Raw genomic sequence first — 20964 nt, 5'->3', positions numbered from 1 at the left:
TACTATAATAATTACATGCAACTAACCCCTAACCAAACCCTACTCTTAAGCCTAACCCAATAGTTAATTAATTTTACTTAGATGTATTAAATGACACTATAACAATAAAACAACCTTGAACTAATGTGTAACCCAAGAATGTTTGTTTGAATTGCTTGTATCCACTGCATTCTTATGGATGCTTATTTTATTCAAGTGACTGCAGTAAAATACATTTCACCCACAGAAATGAAAAGGAAACTATGTTAACCAGGATATGAATGGATGGTGCCTTCCTTGCCAACTGTAAACAAACTATAAAACTATAAACAAAATAAATATATCTAGAAAAAATAATACACATCACAGAATCGGTCAATAATTTACAACCGGTCTATACACAGATCACCGAAAACCAAATAAATGTGTTAACATGATAAAAGGATACAAGCTATTTATCTGTTCCCTAGTTTGTAACATATCTTTGGTTCATTTAGGTTCTTTCAAGACTTTTAATGAATTTAACTCTAAGGTGACTCCCTGATCCAAGAGTTCAACAGATGGAGGAAAGACAGCTGAGGTGAGAGCCAAATAGAGGATTGGCTTAAGACAGGTTCCTTGATTTGAATAATCGCTGCTTGTAACTGCCATGTTCACCTCTGGTTCCCTATCACATTCAGAGGTCACAGAGTTCTCACTAATCTACGGTGCAGAGGAGAACAGGTAATCCACTTCAGAACAAGGTACGAATGTAAGAATTTCATTCTCTATTTTGATTGAATCTCACCAGTAATAGTATATGTAGGCTATAGGACAGGGCTGCCAATTGATTAGACATTTGAATCAACTTAGGACACTTTTTTTTTAATACGTCTGTGACTTTTTCAAAAGTCTTCACACGGTGAACACAACAGCAGTCTATGTGGGCTAAGCGCTGGACCAGTTATCATTGCTTTGGTGCAAAATGCATTCAGCGACTGCATCTTTCAAATTACATGAATTCTTTTTTCCCTCAGACACAACCACCGCCAAAACTCTATATATACCTACATAATACAAAACTAAAATAAACAGTAATATGCAGTGTTGTGTTACTCCCTAAAAAAGTATCTAATTGCATTACTTAGTTAATTTTTATGTAAAGTAATGTGTTACGTTGCGTTTGCGTTACTTTTTCCTTATCTGGGCTGGGCTGTTTGGTTGTATAACAACAAAAAATTTCTATCTTTGGCAAATGTAAAGGCCCTTTCACACCAAAACTGAAATGAATAAGCCTCCGGCTGAAGGAAATGCAAATTCACGCCTGTACTGTAGAGGGCACAGTTCAAACAAACAAGACTTTCAGCTGTGCTGCCATTCTGGATTTAAAGGGTTAGTTCAACCAAAAATGAAAATTCTGTCATTTATTACTCACCCTCATGCCGTTAATCTTCAGAACACAAATTAAGATATTTTAGTTGAAATCCGATGGCTAAGTGAGGCCTTCATAGGGAGCAATGGAAACTTATATAAAGGTACATAAAGGTACTAAAAATATATTTAAAACGGTTCATGTGAGTACAGTGGTTCAATATTAATATTATAAAGCGACGAGAATATTTTTGGAGCGCCAAAAAAAAAAAAACTAAATAACGACTTATTTAGTGATGGCCGATTTCAAAACAATGCTTCAGGAAGCATCGGAGCACAGATGAATCAGTGTGTCGAATCTGCTGTTCGGAGCGCCAAAGTCACGTGATTTCAGCCGTTGGCAGTTTGACACGCGATCTGAATCTTGATTCGACACACTGATTCATTTTTGCTCCGATGCTTCATGAAGCAGTGTTTTGAAATCGGCCATCACTAAATAAGTCGTTATTTTGTTTTTTTGGCGCTCCAAAAATATTCTCGTCGCTTTATAATATTAATATTGAACCACTGTACTCACATGAACCGATTTAAATATGTTTTTAGTACCTTTATGGATCTTGACAGAGGAAGTGTATGGCGTTATTTTACTGTCTAATGTCGAGAGCACATTATTGTGACGCGAGAGCATATCAATGTAATGCGCGAGCGCAAATCTGTCCGCTCGCGCGCGGATTTCCTTTGCTCTCGCGCAAATCTGTCCGCTCGCGCGCGGATTTCCTATGCTCTCGCGCAAAACTGGACGCGCGCTCTCAAATATACAGGGCTCTCTCATGAACTGCCTCTCCTCTAGCTCAGATATTGCGTGTGCACACTCAAACTGTTTCCTGCGTGCTCAAACGTGACCTGCGCGCTGAAACTGCACACGTGCGCTCACGAATCTCTCCGTGCTCTTGCAGAAATTAATTTGCTTTTGGATTAAACGCTGTCAAAAGTTATCAACCAATCAGAAGAGACGACTGATCCATGTAAATGATACGTGGAATCTTATTGGCTGAGAGTGAACTGCGCCTGGAATTCTTTCGACAAAAATGGATATTTCATAATATTTATCAAATGTAACCTAGTAACTGCATCACATTACAGGTCAAACCCCAATTTATCTAAACAAACAAACAAAAAATGTTTCTTAAAGTTATTGTGGTCATACGTTTTGTGTTGAAATTTATATAAAAAATAGGTAACATTTTACAATAAGGTTTTTATTTGTTAACATTAGTTAAATGTATTATCTAACATAAACTAACAATGTGCAATACATTACTGTAATTATTAATCTTTGTTAAGGTTAAAAATACAGCTGTTTGTTGGTTGTTTACTTCACAGTGCATTTACTAATGTTAACAAATACAACTTTTGATTTTAATAATGTATTAGTAAATGTTGAAATTAACATGAACAAATATTAATAAATGCTGTAGAAGTGCAGTTCATTATTAGTTAATGTTAACTAATGCAGTTAAATAATGTTAATGAAACCTTATTGTAAAGTATTACCAACAAATATCTTCTGATTTAAGACCGAACAAGATCAGGTCAGATCATCATTCCCTTAATACTTAAAATGTGGAGATCACATATACCACCATAGTCAATTTCTTTTGAGGTCGGGTATAAAACATGACATACAAAAATACTTAAGCTCGTATGTATGCATGATTAATCAAAATAAAACGATCTTATTCCTAAATGACAATGATTCGGTTATGTCTATTAAACCTTTGAAATTACGAACATATTGGAATATTTAAACCTGGTTTTGCATTGCCGCTGAAAGCAGTGGTCATAAACTATATGTTTTAAACAGCTTCACAAAGCGTTTTCAACAACACACTATTGCTACTTCTGTGTTGCAAACATTAAATAATAATGCAAGTATTGCAATAACAATTTATAGTCCGAATATACACTGATTTTAGCAATAAATGACCTTTGAAACTAATGTTATTACACTGTTCTGCCAGTAGGTGGTGACCAGTGACTGTTAAAATGTATTTGATGATCAGAATTATTAATTCAAGAAATTCATTTAAAAACACTGGACGAATCATATCTTCATTAATTTCAAACGATATTGTAATGAATTCATTTAAATTAATACATATTTTTAAATAGGCTTTATAACATTTTACACATTTCTAAATAGACTGATTTATAACATTATTAGTTGTTTAATCTTTTGTTTTTAATTAATGTTTAATTTAATGTTTTGGTCCATGATATTGGCTAATATGATGGTTTTTGATAAATCGTTCAGTGGGGTTTGACCTGTAATGTGATAGCTTATTAATATAGAAAACATCCAAGCGCCCCATTCCAAGCCATTTCTAAGATATGTCCTGCATTTTGATTAATATTATTAAATATTATTAAATTGTAAAGAAATGAAATATCCATTTTTGTAGAAAGAATTCCAGGCGCAATTCAATCTCAGCCAATAAGATTCCACGTATCATTTTCATGGATCAATCGTCTCTTCTGATTGGTTGATAACTTTTGACAGCGTTTAATCCAAAAGCAAATTAATTTCTGGAAGAGCACGGAAAGATTCGTGAGCGCACATGTGCAGTTTGAGCACGCAGGAAACAGTTTGAGTGTGCACACGCATCTGAGCGAGAGGAGAGGCAGTTCATAAGAGAGCACTGTATATTTAAGAGCACGCGTCCAGTTTTGCGCGAGAGCATAGGAAATCCGCGCGCGAGCGGACAGATTTGCGCAAGAGCAAAGGATATCCGCGCGCGAGCGGACAGATTTGCGCTCGCGCATTACATTGATATGCTCTCGCGTCACAATAATGTGCTCTCGACATTAGACAGTAAAATAACGCCATAGAAGTGTCCATTGCTCCTTATGGAGGACTCACGGAGCTATCGGATTTCAACTAAAATATTTTGTGTTCTGAAGATTAACGAAGGTCTTATGGGTGTGGAACGGCATGAGGGTAAGTAATAAATGACAGAATTTTCATTTTTGGGTGAACTAACCCTTTAAGAAGAATAGGATGCAGGAGAAGTAAACAAGTAAATGTATGCTCACATTTAGTCTAGAACTTGTCTAGAATAACCATAACATACACAGCGCACACAACGCCTCTGCATTTACTCCAGATTTCTCTCAATATGGGGACAGGAGAGCTGTCAGTCAATAAATTGGAAAACAAAGTAACTTGCATTACTTATTTGAAAATGTAACTCAGATATTTTGTTGTAAATTTAAAAATAATTTGTTACTTTACTAGTTACTTGAAAAAAGTAATCTGATTATGTAACTCACATTACTTATAATGTGTTACTGGTAATATGCTACATTTCTACACTAATACAATATTGAAATATATTCTGAATCTAAAAAACGAAGTACTATAAAAAATTTGATGTAGCTGAGGTGTTAGTGTTTCAATTTCACATATACATACTGCAGTGAATTCTAAACAGTAGAGAGTGTCATTCTTGATTGTAAAGAAATTTAACCAAGAAATTTTTTTTTTAAGGTTGTTTGAGTGACAAAGTATGTTTGTTGGGTGACAACATTTGCTAGTGACATGGAAGAATGGCTTGATTGAGACGTGTTTTTGTAGTTTTAGTGCATTTTGAACATGAAATTAACTGCTGTGCCAAACTGAAAGTTGGTTTGGAGAATTGTGAAGAGTTTTGAAAAAGTGACCAAAGTATATAAAAACTGTAATGACATATGACTGCGGACTTGCAAAATAAATGAAACGCTAGGGAAGTCCCTTATTACACTATTTAATTATAGATTGGGGGTATGATTATATGTAATAATGTTTTTACACCTTGATTTGGACAATAAATTGCACACAATTAATGTTTTAATTTTATAAACCTCTATGAAAGTCTATACATATAAGGTTATCCACCATCAGATAAACCTACAGGGAAAATAAAAAGTGCTTTTGTTTTATGTAAATCACATCACTTTGGTCAAATACACCTAGAGGAGCCCTTTACTAGACTTTTCTAGGGGTTCAGAACACCAAGCATCCACGGTCAAACAGGAGCCACCTCCACACCTCCTGTGTTTGTTTGTGTCTGAGGTGCGGGAACCTCCACCGCCCCGTGCGTGCCGTTGCTCTGGGTGACCTGGGGTGGCCTGTTCTCTCCGTTGCGGACAGTGTCGGGGCAGTTCTGTACAAAGATGATCCTGTTGAAAGCCTTCAGCCTCCTCCAAAGCTGCAGGTAGACTTTGCACTGAATGTACATGAAGATGAGTCCTCCAGTAAAGCCAACCGCCACCACAATGAGCTTAGTCCAGAACGACCACTCCAGCACCCCTACGGCATTGAGAGGGGACAAACGCAGCAACGCTGTGTGTGCAATGAGAGTATAGCATGGCATTACAGCACAGTATCATTATATTACCATCCATCTACTCTGAAGAAGAATCACATTCTACACTCCTACAGTCTGGGGCTTCCACTGACACATTCAAGCATTACAGTACTATATCACTGCATTAACAGGCTCATAAAGGCCCGGTTTCACAGACAGGGCTTAGCCTAAGCCAGGATTAGGCCTTAGTTCAATTAAAATATTTATCTTTTATAAACGTACACTAGAAAAAAACATTACTGGTGTGCATCTTGAGACAAAACAATGACACTCACAAATTTTAAGATATGTCAGTACAAGTTGCTTTCAGTTAAAACAGCTCAAATATGCATTTTAGTCTAGGACTAGCTTAAGCCTTGTCAGGGGTAAATGTTTTATGATTCCTTGGCTCTTAGTTGCCCCAGTTGTTTTGACCTTTATACACAAACTGGCCCAGATTAAATCATTTTTTGTTTATATATCGCTGCTTCTTCACATTCAATAGCTGTTCAGTTTTTTAGGTTTATGAGACTTGTCCACCTTTTTCCTAGCATACTGTGTTTGATTATGGGAGGCAATTCCGGTTTGGGGAACTTCCACTCAAAAAGACTGAAACAAATCATTTAAAATCATAGTTGAGGTACAGATTATACTACAGATAATCGGTTTGACTGAATGAGCTGTAAAATTTCCTTCATGTTTTATTTTTAGATGTCAGGAGAATAACGTAACGCTTTGTATTTTAAAGGATTAGTTCACTTTCAAATAAAATTTTCCTGATCATTTACTCACCCTCATGTCATCCAAGATGTTCATGTCTTTCTTTCTTCAGTCGCAAAGAAATTAAGGTTTTTGATGAAAACATTCCAGGATTTTTCTCCATATAGTGGACTTCAATGGCCTCCAGACGGTTGAAGGTCAAAATTACAGTTTCAGTGCAGCTTCAAAGGGCTTTAAACGATACCAGACGAGGAATAAGGGTCTTATCTAGTGAAACGATTGGTCATTTTCTACAAAAATACAACTGTATATGTTTTATAAACACAAATAATCGCCTTGCAAGTGCTTCTGCTTTCCGTACTCTTCAAAAAGCTTACGCTGTATGTCCTACGCCTTCCCTATTCAACTTACCGAATGAACACGGCGCCAGTTCTGTTTTTTTCCGTAAGTAGAATAGGGAAGGCGTAGGACATACAGCGTAAGCTTTTTGAAGAATACTGAAAGTAGAAGCACTTGCAAGGCGATCATTTGTGTTTATAAAGCATATACAGTTGTATTTTTTTAGAAAATGACCAATCGTTTCGCTAGATAAGACTCTTATTCCTCGTCTGGTATTGTTTAAAGCCCTTTGAAGCTGCACTGAAACTGTAATTTTGACCTTCAACCGTCTGGAGGCCATTGAAGTCCACTATATGGAGAAAAATCCTGGAATGTTTTCATCAAAAACCTTAATTTCTTTGCGACTGAAGAAAGAAAGACATGAACTTCTTGGATGACATGGGAGTGAGTAAATTATCATGAAATTTTCATTCAGAAGTGAACTAATCCTTTAATGTGACATTGTATAACAAGAATATCTATGGCAGGGGTGCCCAACCCTGTTCCTGGAGATCTACCTTTCTGCAGAGTTCAGCTCCAGCCCTGCTCAACACACCTGTCTGTAATTATCAATTGCTCCTGAAAATCTTAATTGGGTGTGTTTTATCAGGGTTGGTGTTAAACTTTGCAGGTAGGTAGATCTCCAGGAAGATCTATGGCAAGAGCTCTGTTCAGATGCTGCATTTTTTTCCCTTCTGATTATTTTCTTTTGTCTTTTGTATTCCGCTGTAGCAGTATGAAAAAGGACAACATATACTTGCATTTGTGGCCTGCTCTCCTAAAGTAATTTACAGTATATCCCGTGAATAATTCACTTGAATGCACTAAGAATCTCTCGTTTTTCTCCCCAAATCCTCACATCTCTTTCCAGGTTTGTTTTCACATGGATGCTTTGAAATTGTCTCCTACTAAAATTGTCTTCTAATCCCTTTAGCAGTGTTTACTGGAATGTTTCTAAAGCAGGTAAATACAATACTGTCTGTCAAAATGACAGAAATCTCTTTTGAAATATTATCACTCAATGTTCCAGTTAATGAACATTTTTGATTAAGGCAACATGTTACATAATACAGACATATATTACTACAGTGATATTTAACACGTCCGTTATATTGCTTCGGAAATAATTGGGGGTTATTCATATTCTGTGGTAGTAATTTGTTAAAGGGTTAACGTTAGTTCACCCAAAAATGAAAATTCTGTCATTTATTACTCACCCTCATGCCGTTTCACACCCGTAAGACCTTCATTAATCTTCGGAACACAAATTGAGATATTTTAGTTCAAATCCGATGGCTCCGTGAGGCCTTCATAGGGAGTAATGTCACTTCCTCTGTCAAGATCCATAAAGGTACTAAAAACATATTTAAATCAGTTCATGTGAGTACAGTGGTTCAATATTAATATTATAAACCGACGAGAATATTTTTGGTGCGGCAAAAAAACAAAATAACGACTTATTTAGTGATGACCGATTTCAAAACACTGCTTCAGGAAGCATCGGAGCATTATGAATTAGTGTATCGAATCATGAATCGGATCGCGGTTCAAACCCGCCAAACGGCTGAAATCACGTGACTTTGGCGCTCCGAACTGCAGATTCGATACACAGAAACGGCATGAAACGGCATGAGGGTGAGTAATAAATGACAGAATTTTCATTTTTGTGTGAACTAACCCTTTAATGTTTTTACACTTTTAAATGTGCATTTAATGATCGATGGTTGAGTGGTGAATAGGATAATGGCATTTCATCACATCCAGTTTTTGAAAATGCTTATTATTGCACTCATAGAACAAAGCTTGCAGACAGTTTAATGGAAGTTACTCCCATAATTTGCACAAAGCGTCATAGGGCATAGGAAAAAAGGTGGATAGAGATGAATCAGTTTTGTTCTTGAACAAAAATCACATGCAGTCAAATTACACCTAAAATCTACATTTTGCAAGTGCAAGTTGTGCGTTAAATCGTGTTTAAAAGGAGTGAACCTATGGTCAAATACTCTTCTGAGTCGGCCTACAAACTGATGTCATAACTGAACAGCTCTTTACATGACCATTTATCAAAAAAGGACACTCTTACATTTAGTCCAAATGACATTTCAGCCATTTTGGTGCTCTAGAAAGGCGATATGCAAATTAACATGTTATTATTATAGTAATATTTCTGGTTAAACAATGAGATCAGAGTTGTTATTATTATGGTTAACTAAAACTAAAACCATAAAAAAAAAAGATTCTGTTACTTGAAATTAAATAAGAGGGTGACCTTATTTCCAATTAAATAACTTCTTTTTTTTTTTACCACGGTTAATTTAATACTATTTAAATACTATTACAGTATTTATTCATATTTTTAATTAGATTTTTTCATGGAAGTTTTAGAAGTTTTAATTTTAGTTTAATATTTATATAGCTTTCATTTTAGTAAGTTTAGTACTTGCTACTTAAACTTTTTTTCATCTCTCTCTCTCTCTCTCTCTCTCTCTATATATATATATATATATATATATATATAAATTTTTTTTTTTTTTACTTTTCAATTTCAATTACGAAAACATATTTAACACATATGACAAGTTATTTTTTTCAGTTTTTTTTTTTTCTCATTTCTTGTGAGTGTACATAATTTTAAACTTACTTTGTCAAAAATACTGATCATTCTTTTGGACTAACTTAAAAAATTTTTTTTTTTAATGAGCCTAATCAAAGCTACTTTACAACACCGCATTTCCCCACTATATAATCACTAATAAAACTAGATGCTAATTGTTCAATGCAACATTCCAGCTGTACTAAACTAAATTACATGGTAATAGTGGATCACACTGGAACCTGAATAACACTGCATTGGACCTCTTGCAAACATTTATACTTCTCCATAAGAATATTAGCTATTGTGTAAGTTGTGCATGTGACTGTTTACCATTGTTCTTGCCTTGTCGGATCTCTTCAGCCGTGCGGTCAATCAGAACGTAGAGCGACCAGATGACACACACCACAGCCGCCAGGTGAAAGGTCACAGAGCAGAAGATCTTCCGTCGCTCGCTCGTAGACATCTGTAGCTTCTCCCACTAAAGAAGAGACAGAGAACCAGGGTTCATAACTTCTATGAATATAATTATACTTTTCTTCCTGAAATAATTTTTTTAGCCACAATGTGGCAGCACTAGGATATGTGTGTGTGCTCTAAAAATCACAATATTTCCACATTCAGACAAATCTGCACAATAACCCTTGAGGTTATTTTATTAGCAGTGTTTGCTAAGGCCAGCATCATTATTATTACTCCTCATACTAAGGGAATTTTTTTTAACAACCCCTAACCGTTAAACGTTCGTGTGTAACTCGCTCATCATTTGAGCTATGGGCAAAAATGATCTAGTTTTCTTTTTTGATTTTGATGATTTCTTTGTGTTCCATAAATATGCTTAAAAATGATGCAAGTCAGTGAAAGAAATTGCACTGCCATACACATCACATGTCGCTATGGAAGCACAGCAAGCTTGGGAGCTTGGGAGTGTAAATTATATGTGCTTTTTCAAAATACATTGATATTTTGAAGTTCTGAAATGTCCACTGGAAGCTGGGGTCTTTAACATTTTTCAAGCCAAAGACCAATTGGTGTGGGACAGAGGACTGTTACACATTGCATTAAACTGAGTTTGCATTTTAATCCTGCCCTATAATAACATGCTTATATAACCAATAATGCTTATAAATGCTTATATATTATTATATAACCAACAATGCTTATAAATGCTTATATATTATTAATTTATTTACATATTATGATGCTTACACCATTAAAATAACCATTAATGATGTACAGAATCAATTCACTTATTGTGACGTAAGGAATACTGTTTCTGGGTCCAAACCTCTACTTGTTTCACTTGAGAATTCGATTGCAACAGCCTTCATGAGCACTATTTATTCATATTACACATTTAAGCTAAGCATTTAAAAATTTACGGTGTACATTACAGTCTCCATGCTCACGGCATCGCGGACACAAATATTTTAACAAATAATAAAAGATGAATCACTGTCTGGCCATCTGGGATTTCAGTAAGGAGATAAAGGATAGGATCATGATTTTTCATAGTATTACATCACAACGTGAGTGTATATTAGCACCGTTGACTGTTTTCTTTTGGCATCTGAAAGAGCGTTTGGACCCTGAAACGGTGACGCAGAACATCAGACTTAACAAGCTGATTTCTTGTACATTTTAATTTTGCGTAGTATACTATATTGAATACTTATGTTCACCGAGGCTGCATTTATTTGATCAAAAATACAGTAATATTGTGAAATATTATTACAATTTAAAATAACTGTTTTCTATTGGAATATTATTCCTGTGATGCAAGGCTGAACTCTTTAGCAGCCATTGCTGCAGTCTTCAGTATCACATGATCATTCTAAAATGCTTATTTGGTGTTCAAGAAACATTTCTTATTATCAATGTTGAAAACAGTTGTGCTCCTTAATATTTTTATGGATTTTTTTTTTTTGGATAAAGTTCAAAAGAACAGCATTTATTTGAAATGGAAAACTTTTATAGCATTATAAATGTCTACTGTTAATTGTGATCCATTTAATGTGCCTTTTCTGCATGAAAGCATTAATTTCTTAATTTCTTTTTTGTTGTTATTGTTTTTTTTTTTTTTACTTATTTGAACTTTAGCTTCGGTTAATGTTATTATGATACTGTATTATTGTTTAATACATATTTTTATATTTTCACAAAATTTGTGAAGAGGCATATGTCAGACAACTGGAAGCTGGGCTTCTCTATTTGATAATTGGATGATCTCTCAGAGGGGAGGGACTTTATAACCAAGGCAATAATTGAAATTCAAAGGCATAGAGTCACACAGCTAATCGAAATAAGCAAAATAAATTTCTAGTATATTGTAATTTGTATATATTATATTACATTTATACATATAACATATATTCCCCACCCTTGAAAAACACCAGCTGCCACTGGTGTTCAATAAAACAGGATTTGAGCTGTTCACAGAATTGTGTGTTACCTTGCGCAAAGGTTTGAGGTGTGTCTCCATGATGAAGTCATATTTGCACAGCTCACAGCAGCGTGTGTCGGAGCTCTTGATCCACTGGTGCAGGCAGGCCTGGTGCACAAAACGCAAACTTCCGGTACAGTGACACGGGGTGATGAGCGGAAACTCCTCATCACCTTCACAGTGACAGATCCTGCACAAACAAAAACAAATGAACTTCTCACTCGATCCACCTCTCTTTTACATCCATCTCAATTTCATTCAATTTTTCCGTTTAAAAGTACTTTACTGGCATGATTGTGTTTACATATAATATTACCGAAGCATTACACTGTGTACAGAATTATTAGGCAAGTTGATTTTCTGATCATATTTTTTTTTCCAAGCACATTTTACCAATTCCAATCCACATCAATCTTAATAACTACTATTAATATTGTTTTTAATCATTTATAAGTGATATATAATTGTTCATGAAGGCTGGAAATGAAAAATGCCTTATATTCAGGTGTGCAGAATTATTAGGCAGGTTTTCTTTTACAGGCAAAATGAGCCAAAAAAGAGATTTAACTCAGACTGAAAAGTCAAAAATTATTAAATACTCATGAGAAGGACGCAATACTAATGCAATACTAGAAATTGCAAAGTTAAAGCATGACCAAGGGACAGCAAAATGCTCATTGGGTCAGCGGGGTCAGACAAAAACAGGTGGAAAAGAAAAGACACATGTTAACTGCAAAATAATTAAGAATTAAGTGTGAAACCATCAGGAACCCTTTAGTCTCCAGCGCCACCATTTTCCAGAACTGCAACCTACCTGGAGTCTCCAGAAGTGCAAGGTCTCAGGATCTCAGAGACTTAGGTTAGCTAAAGAATCCTAAAAAATGACCCGCACTTGATAAGAATCACAAGCTGAAGTGTTATAAAATACATGAAGACTGGGTTTTTATAGGCCTTATAAACAGACAGCTTGAGAGTGACTCCTGAAGGACCAGCACCACATCCTCTTGTACCACTGTTTGAAGAATTTATCTTCCAGAATCTGGCAGTAAGTTTTGGAAGATCATTTTTAGTCCATCTCTGCAAGACAGACATTTCAGGATAAGAGATGGACTAAAAGTGAACTCAAACACCTTACTGCCAGATTCTGGATAAATTCTGCAAACACTTCAAGCTGTCTGTCTATAAGGCCTATAAAAACCCAGTCTTCATGTATTTTATAACACTTCAGCTTGTGATTCTTATCAAGTGCGGGTCATTTTTTAGGATTCTTTAGCTAACCTAAGTCTCTGAGATCCTGACACCTCACACTTCTGGAGACTCCAGGTAGGTTGCAGTTCTGGAAAATGGTGGCGCTGGAGACTAAAGGGTTCCTGATGGTTTCACACTTAATTCTTCACCTTAATTCTTAATTATTTTGCAGTTAACATGTGTCTTTTCTTTTCCACCTGTTTTTGTCTGACCCCGCTGACCCAATGAGCATTTTGCTGTCCCTTGGTCATGCTTTAACTTTGCAATTTCTAGTATTGCATTAGTATTGCGTCCTTCTCATGAGTATTTAATAATTTTTGACTTTTCAGTCTGAGTTAAATCTCTTTTTTGGCTCATTTTGCCTGTAAAAGAAAACCTGCCTAATAATTCTGCACACCTAAATATAAGGCATTTTTCATTTCCAGCCTATATGAACAATTATATATCACTTATAAATGATTAAAAACAATATTAATAGTAGTTATTAAGATTGATGTGGATTGGAATTGGTAAAATGTGCTTGGGAAAAAAATATGATCAGAAAATCAACTTGCCTAATAATTCTGCACACACTGTATACACAGAACAAGTAATGACAAGAAAAAGAAATATACGACAATAATAAATAACGCTAAAAATATAACAATAGTATTAAAACAAGGTGCTAAGTAATGAATATAAATAACATAAAAAATCATAAATATATTATAAATAATTTAAAATGGACATTTATACTGTAATACAGGGGTTTTCAATATTTTAGATGCCTTGGATACCCAAATATGATCGTCCCCATCCTAAAATATAGAATGGATCCATCTTTTATAAACATCCAATTTATACACTGAAAAAGTAATAAAATGAATCTAAAATTAGTTTTTATTAAGTTACATTATTATATATATTTTTTCTGCTCACTATAGTAATTTACTGTTAAATGTACTATTTAATTTTAAACTATTTTTTATTTATTTATATTGATTAAAATTTGTATTTATTTTAATTTAATTTATTCTTTCACTACTTTTTTATTTTAATCACATTTTTTATTCATCTATTTATTGATTTATTTATTTATTTACATCTAAAGCCCTGTTTCCACTGCAGGATCTTTCCCCAGGAACTAGGGACTTTGGGATGGTACTCAGTATGTTTCGACCGCAGGAACCAGTGTCTAAATGCAGTTCCAGGGAAAGATTTCCCCCTCAGAAAGTATCTGCTCAAGGGGTAGTACTTTTTCAAAGTTCAGGAAATTTCAGGGGTGGGACTTGGGTGCTGAACATGCTGATTGGTTGAGTTCACGCAGCATTTTGATTGGTTGACTCCACGCAGCATTTTATTTCAACCACCATTTTTAAAAGTTGCAGTGCGTGCAGTAAGAGCGGTATGCTATTCGAATCACTGATGGAGTTTAAGAAATACGATTGATGGGCCGACAACGAGGTTTAGGCTTTATTAAGCTTATATGCGGAGGACGAAAACGGGAAAGTCGTGCACAGTCTTATGTCACCGGTCTTATTCTTCATGGTACTTTAGACTGCGATGGTAACGCAGACAGCAATAGGTCTGGGGGAAAAATGTTCCTAGGAAAAAGTTCCTGGGACAAATTGTTCTGGGTAATTTTCTGTAGACTTTTCCACGGAACCCCTGTCACTCGCTTGCGGCCCACTGGGGGTCCCAGTTTGAAAACCCCTGCTGTAACATATGACCATGGATGGTCTTTGATTATATTGATCAAGTATTTGTTTTCTGAGGGTTTGCAGCTCTCTCTTGCTCTTTCTCACCTGCACACCTCTAGTTCATCATCAGTGCATGCATGTTGCATGGTGCCATTTTGATTGGTGGGATTAGTGCATTTACAGGTGGACGGGACAGACATATCTGGGTCTCCTGAACCTCGCTCCTCATATGTCTTTGTAATAGGTTCCTCCTCTTCACTTCCACTCCTACTAGTACCATGATCCCTCCCTTTCCTGTGATTGGCTGCCTGACTTTGACCCCCACGCTCCTTTTTTAACAACTTTTTGTGGGCCTTGGTATTGGGACCCTTGCACAGTGGTGGCTGGTTCTCTTTCTGTCCCTCGTCAGAGTTGACAGACATGAGCTCAATGGCGTCCCGTTCCTCACGGGGATGCGCTTGTGTGTGTCGGCTGCCACTGCGTCTCCGTCTCGCTTTCTCGCGGCTCCAAGAGCGAGCTTCTCTCCAGCGTTGCTCGTCCTCTGAGGATGAGTCAGAGTGTGTGTGCACTTGCTTATGCGATCGTGAATGTTTCGTCTGGTCCACGCACTCCTTGGCACACCCAACTGTCCCGGTGCTCTCCCGTCGCCGTCGAATACGCCGCTTGACTTGCCTCTTCGTGGTGGGGGCGGGATCGGAGGCGGGGTTTATGGGCATGACGGGTGTTGTCTGATCTGAGCCATCTACTTCAAGTTTAGCGTAACCACTAGAGCTGCACAACACACACAAACACACACAAACAGACACACACATACATAGAAAAACAAAAGGGATGAAGAAGACACAACAGGGCATGAAATGATTGATGAGTGAAAAACATAATGGACAAATAATAAGTGAATTTCTTTTGAACTGTGGATTTTTTCCCTCAGTTTCTCCTTGCAATTCACTCTTCAATAATTATTTTTTAATATAGAACCCCAGAAAGAAAATGTGGCATTCAAAACACATATATGCATTTATATACAAAGCCTGAGACTGCAAGTTAAACTTTAATTTAAAGAAAATTTTAATTTCATTTAATACAAAAATGTAATAATCTATATTTTTCTATTTTGCATTCTTAATGTAATTTAATACAAACTATTTTTAAACTATATCATTCTATTTTGTATTCTTAATTTAATTTACTTTAAATTCATAATTTAATACAAAAATACAGTATTAAGAAATTAATATAATTAATAAATTATACTATTCTATTTTGCATTCTTAATTTAATGCAAAATGTTTTATAAATTATATTATTCTATTTTGCATTCAAACTTCATAATTTAACACAAAATGTTTCATAAATTATATTTCTTTATTTTGTGTTTTTAATTTAATACATGTTTTATAAATTATATTCTATTTTGCATTCAAACTTCATAATTTAATACAAAATGTTTAATAAATTATATTCTATTTTGCATTAATTTAATTTAATACGTTTTATAAATTATATTATTCTATTTTTAATTTAAATTATATAAATTATATTATTCTATTTTGTGTTTTTAATTTAATACAAAATGTTTCATAAATTATATTATTCTATTTTGCATTCATAATTTAATTAATTACAAACGGTTTTATAAATTATAATATTCTATTTTAGATTAGTAATTTAATACAAAATGTTTTATAAATTATATTATTCTATTTTTAATTCAATTTATATAAAATGAAATTAGAATCTTTTATTACAAACTATATTATCAACAGAAAACATTTCCTTACAAATTACGAATTTGATTAGTGACCAACAAACGACCAAGCCGAATGCTAAATATTTGTATTCATTGTTCAAAATCTACTTATTTTATGGTTTAAATAGAAAAAGAGATGCAGTGTAAGTTTTTAATTGCAAACTTGTGGTCTCAGACTTTTGGACTACACTGACATTCCAGAACTTATTTCATAAAATCACAATGATGTGCAAACATGAGATGAGCAAAGCACCAATCATATACATGGTCACCCCTGTATCCCACAGCAACGGTCTATGACCACACTCACCTGCATATGTCCTGGGAGGAGGGTGTAACTGATGTTTGAGAGATACTGTTCAGCACGGGTCCCTGGGTGGAACTGCTGGCCTGAAACATCAGGACACAAAAGTGCAAAATAATATACACTTACTTTGTTGTCATTGGTGTTGCTTTGAATAAAGATGGTTTGGGTGTGTGTGTTACCTTAGATATATTGCTGGATCGACTTCCTGATCGCCCGGGTGCCTTCTCACCCTAAAGGAAACAAAGAGGATTAATGGAATGTGCTCTCTCTCTCCCTCATCCACATTAAGGCCATACCTTTATATATATATCATACTACAAACTTAAAGTGTTCAATCAACTGTGACCCCTGTGGCACTTTCACATTTATAATATTCATTTAGCAATGAATGAGTTAAATGAGTTAAAAAACTGAGCATTCTGCCACAACAACAGAGGCTCAACCAATAGCATGAGTTTGTCTGTTGGTCTATTTGACCAATGGCAGACAGGGGGAGTATATGCAAAACCTGTTTAGTACTTTTGCAGTTCAGTTTGGTGAAGCTAGTAGAGCAGAAATTACAAGCACTCTCACACATTACACACAAATAAAAAAAAAAAAAGGCTTTTAAAGCAGGGTTTCTGTCACATGTTTGAACAGATCTTTAATGTGACTGCAGCTTTAAGACGAACCAATCCTATTACTAAAAATAACAGCAGCATCGTAAGACCGTTTGCGTGCACACACATATGTGTGCGTGTTCATGGTAACTAATCAACACAAAGACTTATTTTTTGACAATTTTTCTTGAAAACGTCACCCATTTTCTCACAACTTTAAACACAAAAACAAATATTCAAACTACATTCACAAAACCACTGACTCTTCTGGCAAACTAAAATAATTGCCTCAAAACCATTTCACCTGTTCTCAAAATCAAATAAAGCTTTCAGATCATGCACACATCAGTCAATATATAAACCCTATAGAGAATTCATTAGACACTACATCAGGAAATGTAGAACACAGCATCCAGAGCATGTAGTTACATTAAAAAATAGTATACAGTAAACAAATTTTGCAATTACGTAAAAAAAGTATTGTAATCGCAACTAAGGGGAATATATTGTATACTGTACGTACTGCAATGTACTATTAGTATTGAATTTCTGTATATTCAGCACCTGCATACTGCAAAAATGCAGTAGTCCAACTGCAAAAGCCCAAAAGCATGTTACAGTACACTCAAAAAGTTGTTCCACTGCAAAATCAAAGTCATTGAGAGATCAGCATCATGTCTTCATGTTGTGTCCAGCCTGAGGACATTGTCCACATCACAGGCAATGTTGTCTCTTGCCAGGCAAGCCTTGACAACAGATCCAGCCTTGACAATATTCCACACCTTGCTCTTTTTCATCCTTCTCATCCACCACCTTTTACACATACTCTTCCTCCTTTCCCTCTCAGATTGTTTCCATCCAACATTCAGTTCATCTGTGCACTCTGAACCAGCTCATATTTTGTACAGTTGGTTTAATCACATCATTAGAAACAAGTTTGAATCAGTGTGTATAAACGATGACAACTGTGTTGTCGTTGTGTTTAACTTTTGCCCCTTGTGTTTACCGTTTTCCATCATAAATGCATCACATGCAAAATGTGTTTTAGTGAATGTATTTAGAATTTTGCAAAAAGAATGCATGAATATTCCAAATAGTGTCTTAACTACCTGAACTTCTTTAAGGTTTTGCCAATAGAGTGATTTATTTGACAAATAAGTTTAGGCCACTGAGCATTTGGTTCAGAGAATGGGGTTAGTTTCAGCAAATCAAGATAAACTTCAAGTCCCTGGGTTAGATGATGGTTTAAAAAAAAAAGAAAAAAAAGAGGAGGAATCATTCAGGTCTTCATTCATTCAACTGTATAGAGCTCTTTTTAACGTCAGCATGAAAACCTGTTTACTTAAAGCACATTCCTGGTCTGATTGTGAACAATTAATCCTCTGAACTGGACATATAAGCAGATTACAGCTTTTTCTTTTTAGCAAAAATACAGTAAATGTCTTGAAAATAAAAATATTGTGTGATATTACAATTTAAAATTTATTATCAATGTTGAAAACATATCTTTTGGAAACCATTATGCATTTTTCTGGACTCTCTGATGCATAGAAACTTCAAAAGAAAAAAATCTTACTGACCCCAAATTCTAAAAGGTAGTATATAAACAAAGACTTTCGGTCCCACTTTATAATTAGGTGGCTTTATCTATTATGTATTACATTGCACTTATTGTGTACATACATGTTTTGTACTTTAACTTTAAAAATACCTGCATGCAACTACAGCTGTAATTAATTCCATAATTGTTGACCCTTCCCTTGCACCTTAGCTCAGCCTTAAACCCACCCAAACCACCAAACCTGACCCTAACCTTACCCTAACCTTACCCGTATCCCACCTCAATAGCAGCAAAAGTGTTTTGCAATACAAAATGAACACATTAAGTACATTGTACTTATTTTTTAATGTAACTACACCTAATATAAAGTGTGACCAGACTTTCTTCTGCACAGTTCTGGTTTGGCTACAATGAGTTTAAAATCAATTTAAAGCTCAAATGGCACAAAGGGAATTGTTGACCTTTGATTTTTATTTTTGAAAATGCTGAATGCTTTGTTTTGCCAGGCGTTTGTGAAAACTAAGCTTTATTAGCATTTATTGCTTCCATGTGCCTCAGGCAGAGCTGATTCCTCCTGGGCTTTTGGTGGGTCCACCTTTGCCTCTGGTCCACCCCTGGCCCATTATTAACTTAACTATTTTTCCTTCAAGCTAACATACAACAACACAAACACAAATGATCCACTGGGGATCAATTTAAGAACATGCATTTAAGGAGTTGCAAGCACACACACAACATTTATTTACAAATTAGGCTTATACAGAAAAATAAAGTCAGACTATCATGATTGTAACTTTCAACAACAACAAACAAAGTATTTTTTTACAATAGACCTACAGCTGATGAATGTAACAACTTTAAATTTGTTATTAAGCAAAAAGTTCCAATACGTTGCTATTGTTTTGAATAAAAAAGAAAAAGTCTGTGTTGTTCAGCTGCTGTTAGTAAAGCTAGTATTGAGCTCTGTTCTCTCTCTCCTGGAGCGACACTATATCGCTCTGAATTATTGATGTGAAAGTCGACAGACACCAACATCTGATCAGCTCATAAATATTTTATTCACCCGCACTGTATCTTTAGAGAGAATGCAGGTGCAACTGCATCCTTTGAGAGAAAATGATATTATTATAAACATGTTCTGTGATTGTTTAAAGGGTTAGTTCACCCAAAAATGAAAATGCTGTCATTTATTACTCACCCTCATGTCGTTCCACACCCGTAAGACCTTCGTTCATCTTCGGAACACAAATTAAGATATTTTTGATAAAATCCGATGGCTCAGTTGAGGCCTGCATCACCAGCAATAACACTCCCTTTTTCAATGCCCAGAAAGCTACTAAAAACATATTTAAAACAGTTCATGTGAGTACAGTGGTTCAACCTTAATATTATAAACTAGAATACTTTTTGTGCACCAAAAAATAACAAAATAGCAACTTTATTCAACAATATCTAGTGATGGGCGATTTCAAAACACTGCTTCATGAAGCTTCGAAGCTTTAGAATCTTTTATTTCGAATCAGTGGTTCGGAGTGCGTATCAAACTGCCAGAGTCACGTGAACTATTGAAGTTTCAAAACACTTATGATGTAACGAAGCCTCATTTACTGAAATCATGGGATTTTGGCACTCTAAACCACTGATTGATGATGAACGAAGGTCTTACGTGTGTGGAATGACATGAGAGTGAGTAATTAATGACATAATTTTCATTTTTGGGTGAACTAACCCTTTAACATCAGCACCATATGATGATCATGTTTGCATTCACACCTGAACTACAGCCACCGCATTCCCAGAGGCCCATATAGAGTTCACGCAGAATGCACCACTCAACCAAACATAGTTTTCACCTCACACTTGCAATTACAGGCCATAGAAAAGAAAATCACACTTGAGTTCTCTTTAATATCGTGATTGTTTCTCCGAAACAAGACTGAATGGAGAGCAAATGGAGACTTCAGTTTCCTGC

The 20964-nt window shown here is 35.3% G+C and overlaps 1 protein-coding gene across 3 annotated transcripts in view; it reads right to left on the bottom strand.

Annotated features, from left to right (window-relative positions):
* Window positions 1-4318: 4318 nt before the first annotated feature.
* The window catches only part of marchf1 (membrane-associated ring finger (C3HC4) 1), a 30284-nt gene continuing 13638 nt past the window's right edge, over window positions 4319-20964 (bottom strand). For 2 of the 3 annotated variants that reach the window (XM_048197555.1, XM_048197557.1), the window contains exons 3-8: window positions 17012-17062; window positions 16836-16915; window positions 14881-15546; window positions 11858-12038; window positions 9739-9886; window positions 4319-5710 (exon numbers count right to left, since the gene is read on the bottom strand). In XM_048197555.1, coding sequence (XP_048053512.1) covers window positions 5394-5710; window positions 9739-9886; window positions 11858-12038; window positions 14881-15546; window positions 16836-16915; window positions 17012-17062 — 1443 coding nt within the window. In that variant the 3' untranslated portion in view covers window positions 4319-5393. The remainder of the gene's footprint in view (window positions 5711-9738; window positions 9887-11857; window positions 12039-14880; window positions 15547-16835; window positions 16916-17011; window positions 17063-20964) is intronic. The other variant, XM_048197558.1, reaches the window with a different exon arrangement.

This window comes from Megalobrama amblycephala, linkage group LG7 (genome assembly GCF_018812025.1).
Source record: "Megalobrama amblycephala isolate DHTTF-2021 linkage group LG7, ASM1881202v1, whole genome shotgun sequence".
Lineage (NCBI taxonomy): Eukaryota > Metazoa > Chordata > Actinopteri > Cypriniformes > Xenocyprididae > Megalobrama > Megalobrama amblycephala.
The sequence above is the reverse complement of the archived record's forward strand: the minus strand, read 5'-3'. Positions and strand labels throughout refer to the sequence as shown.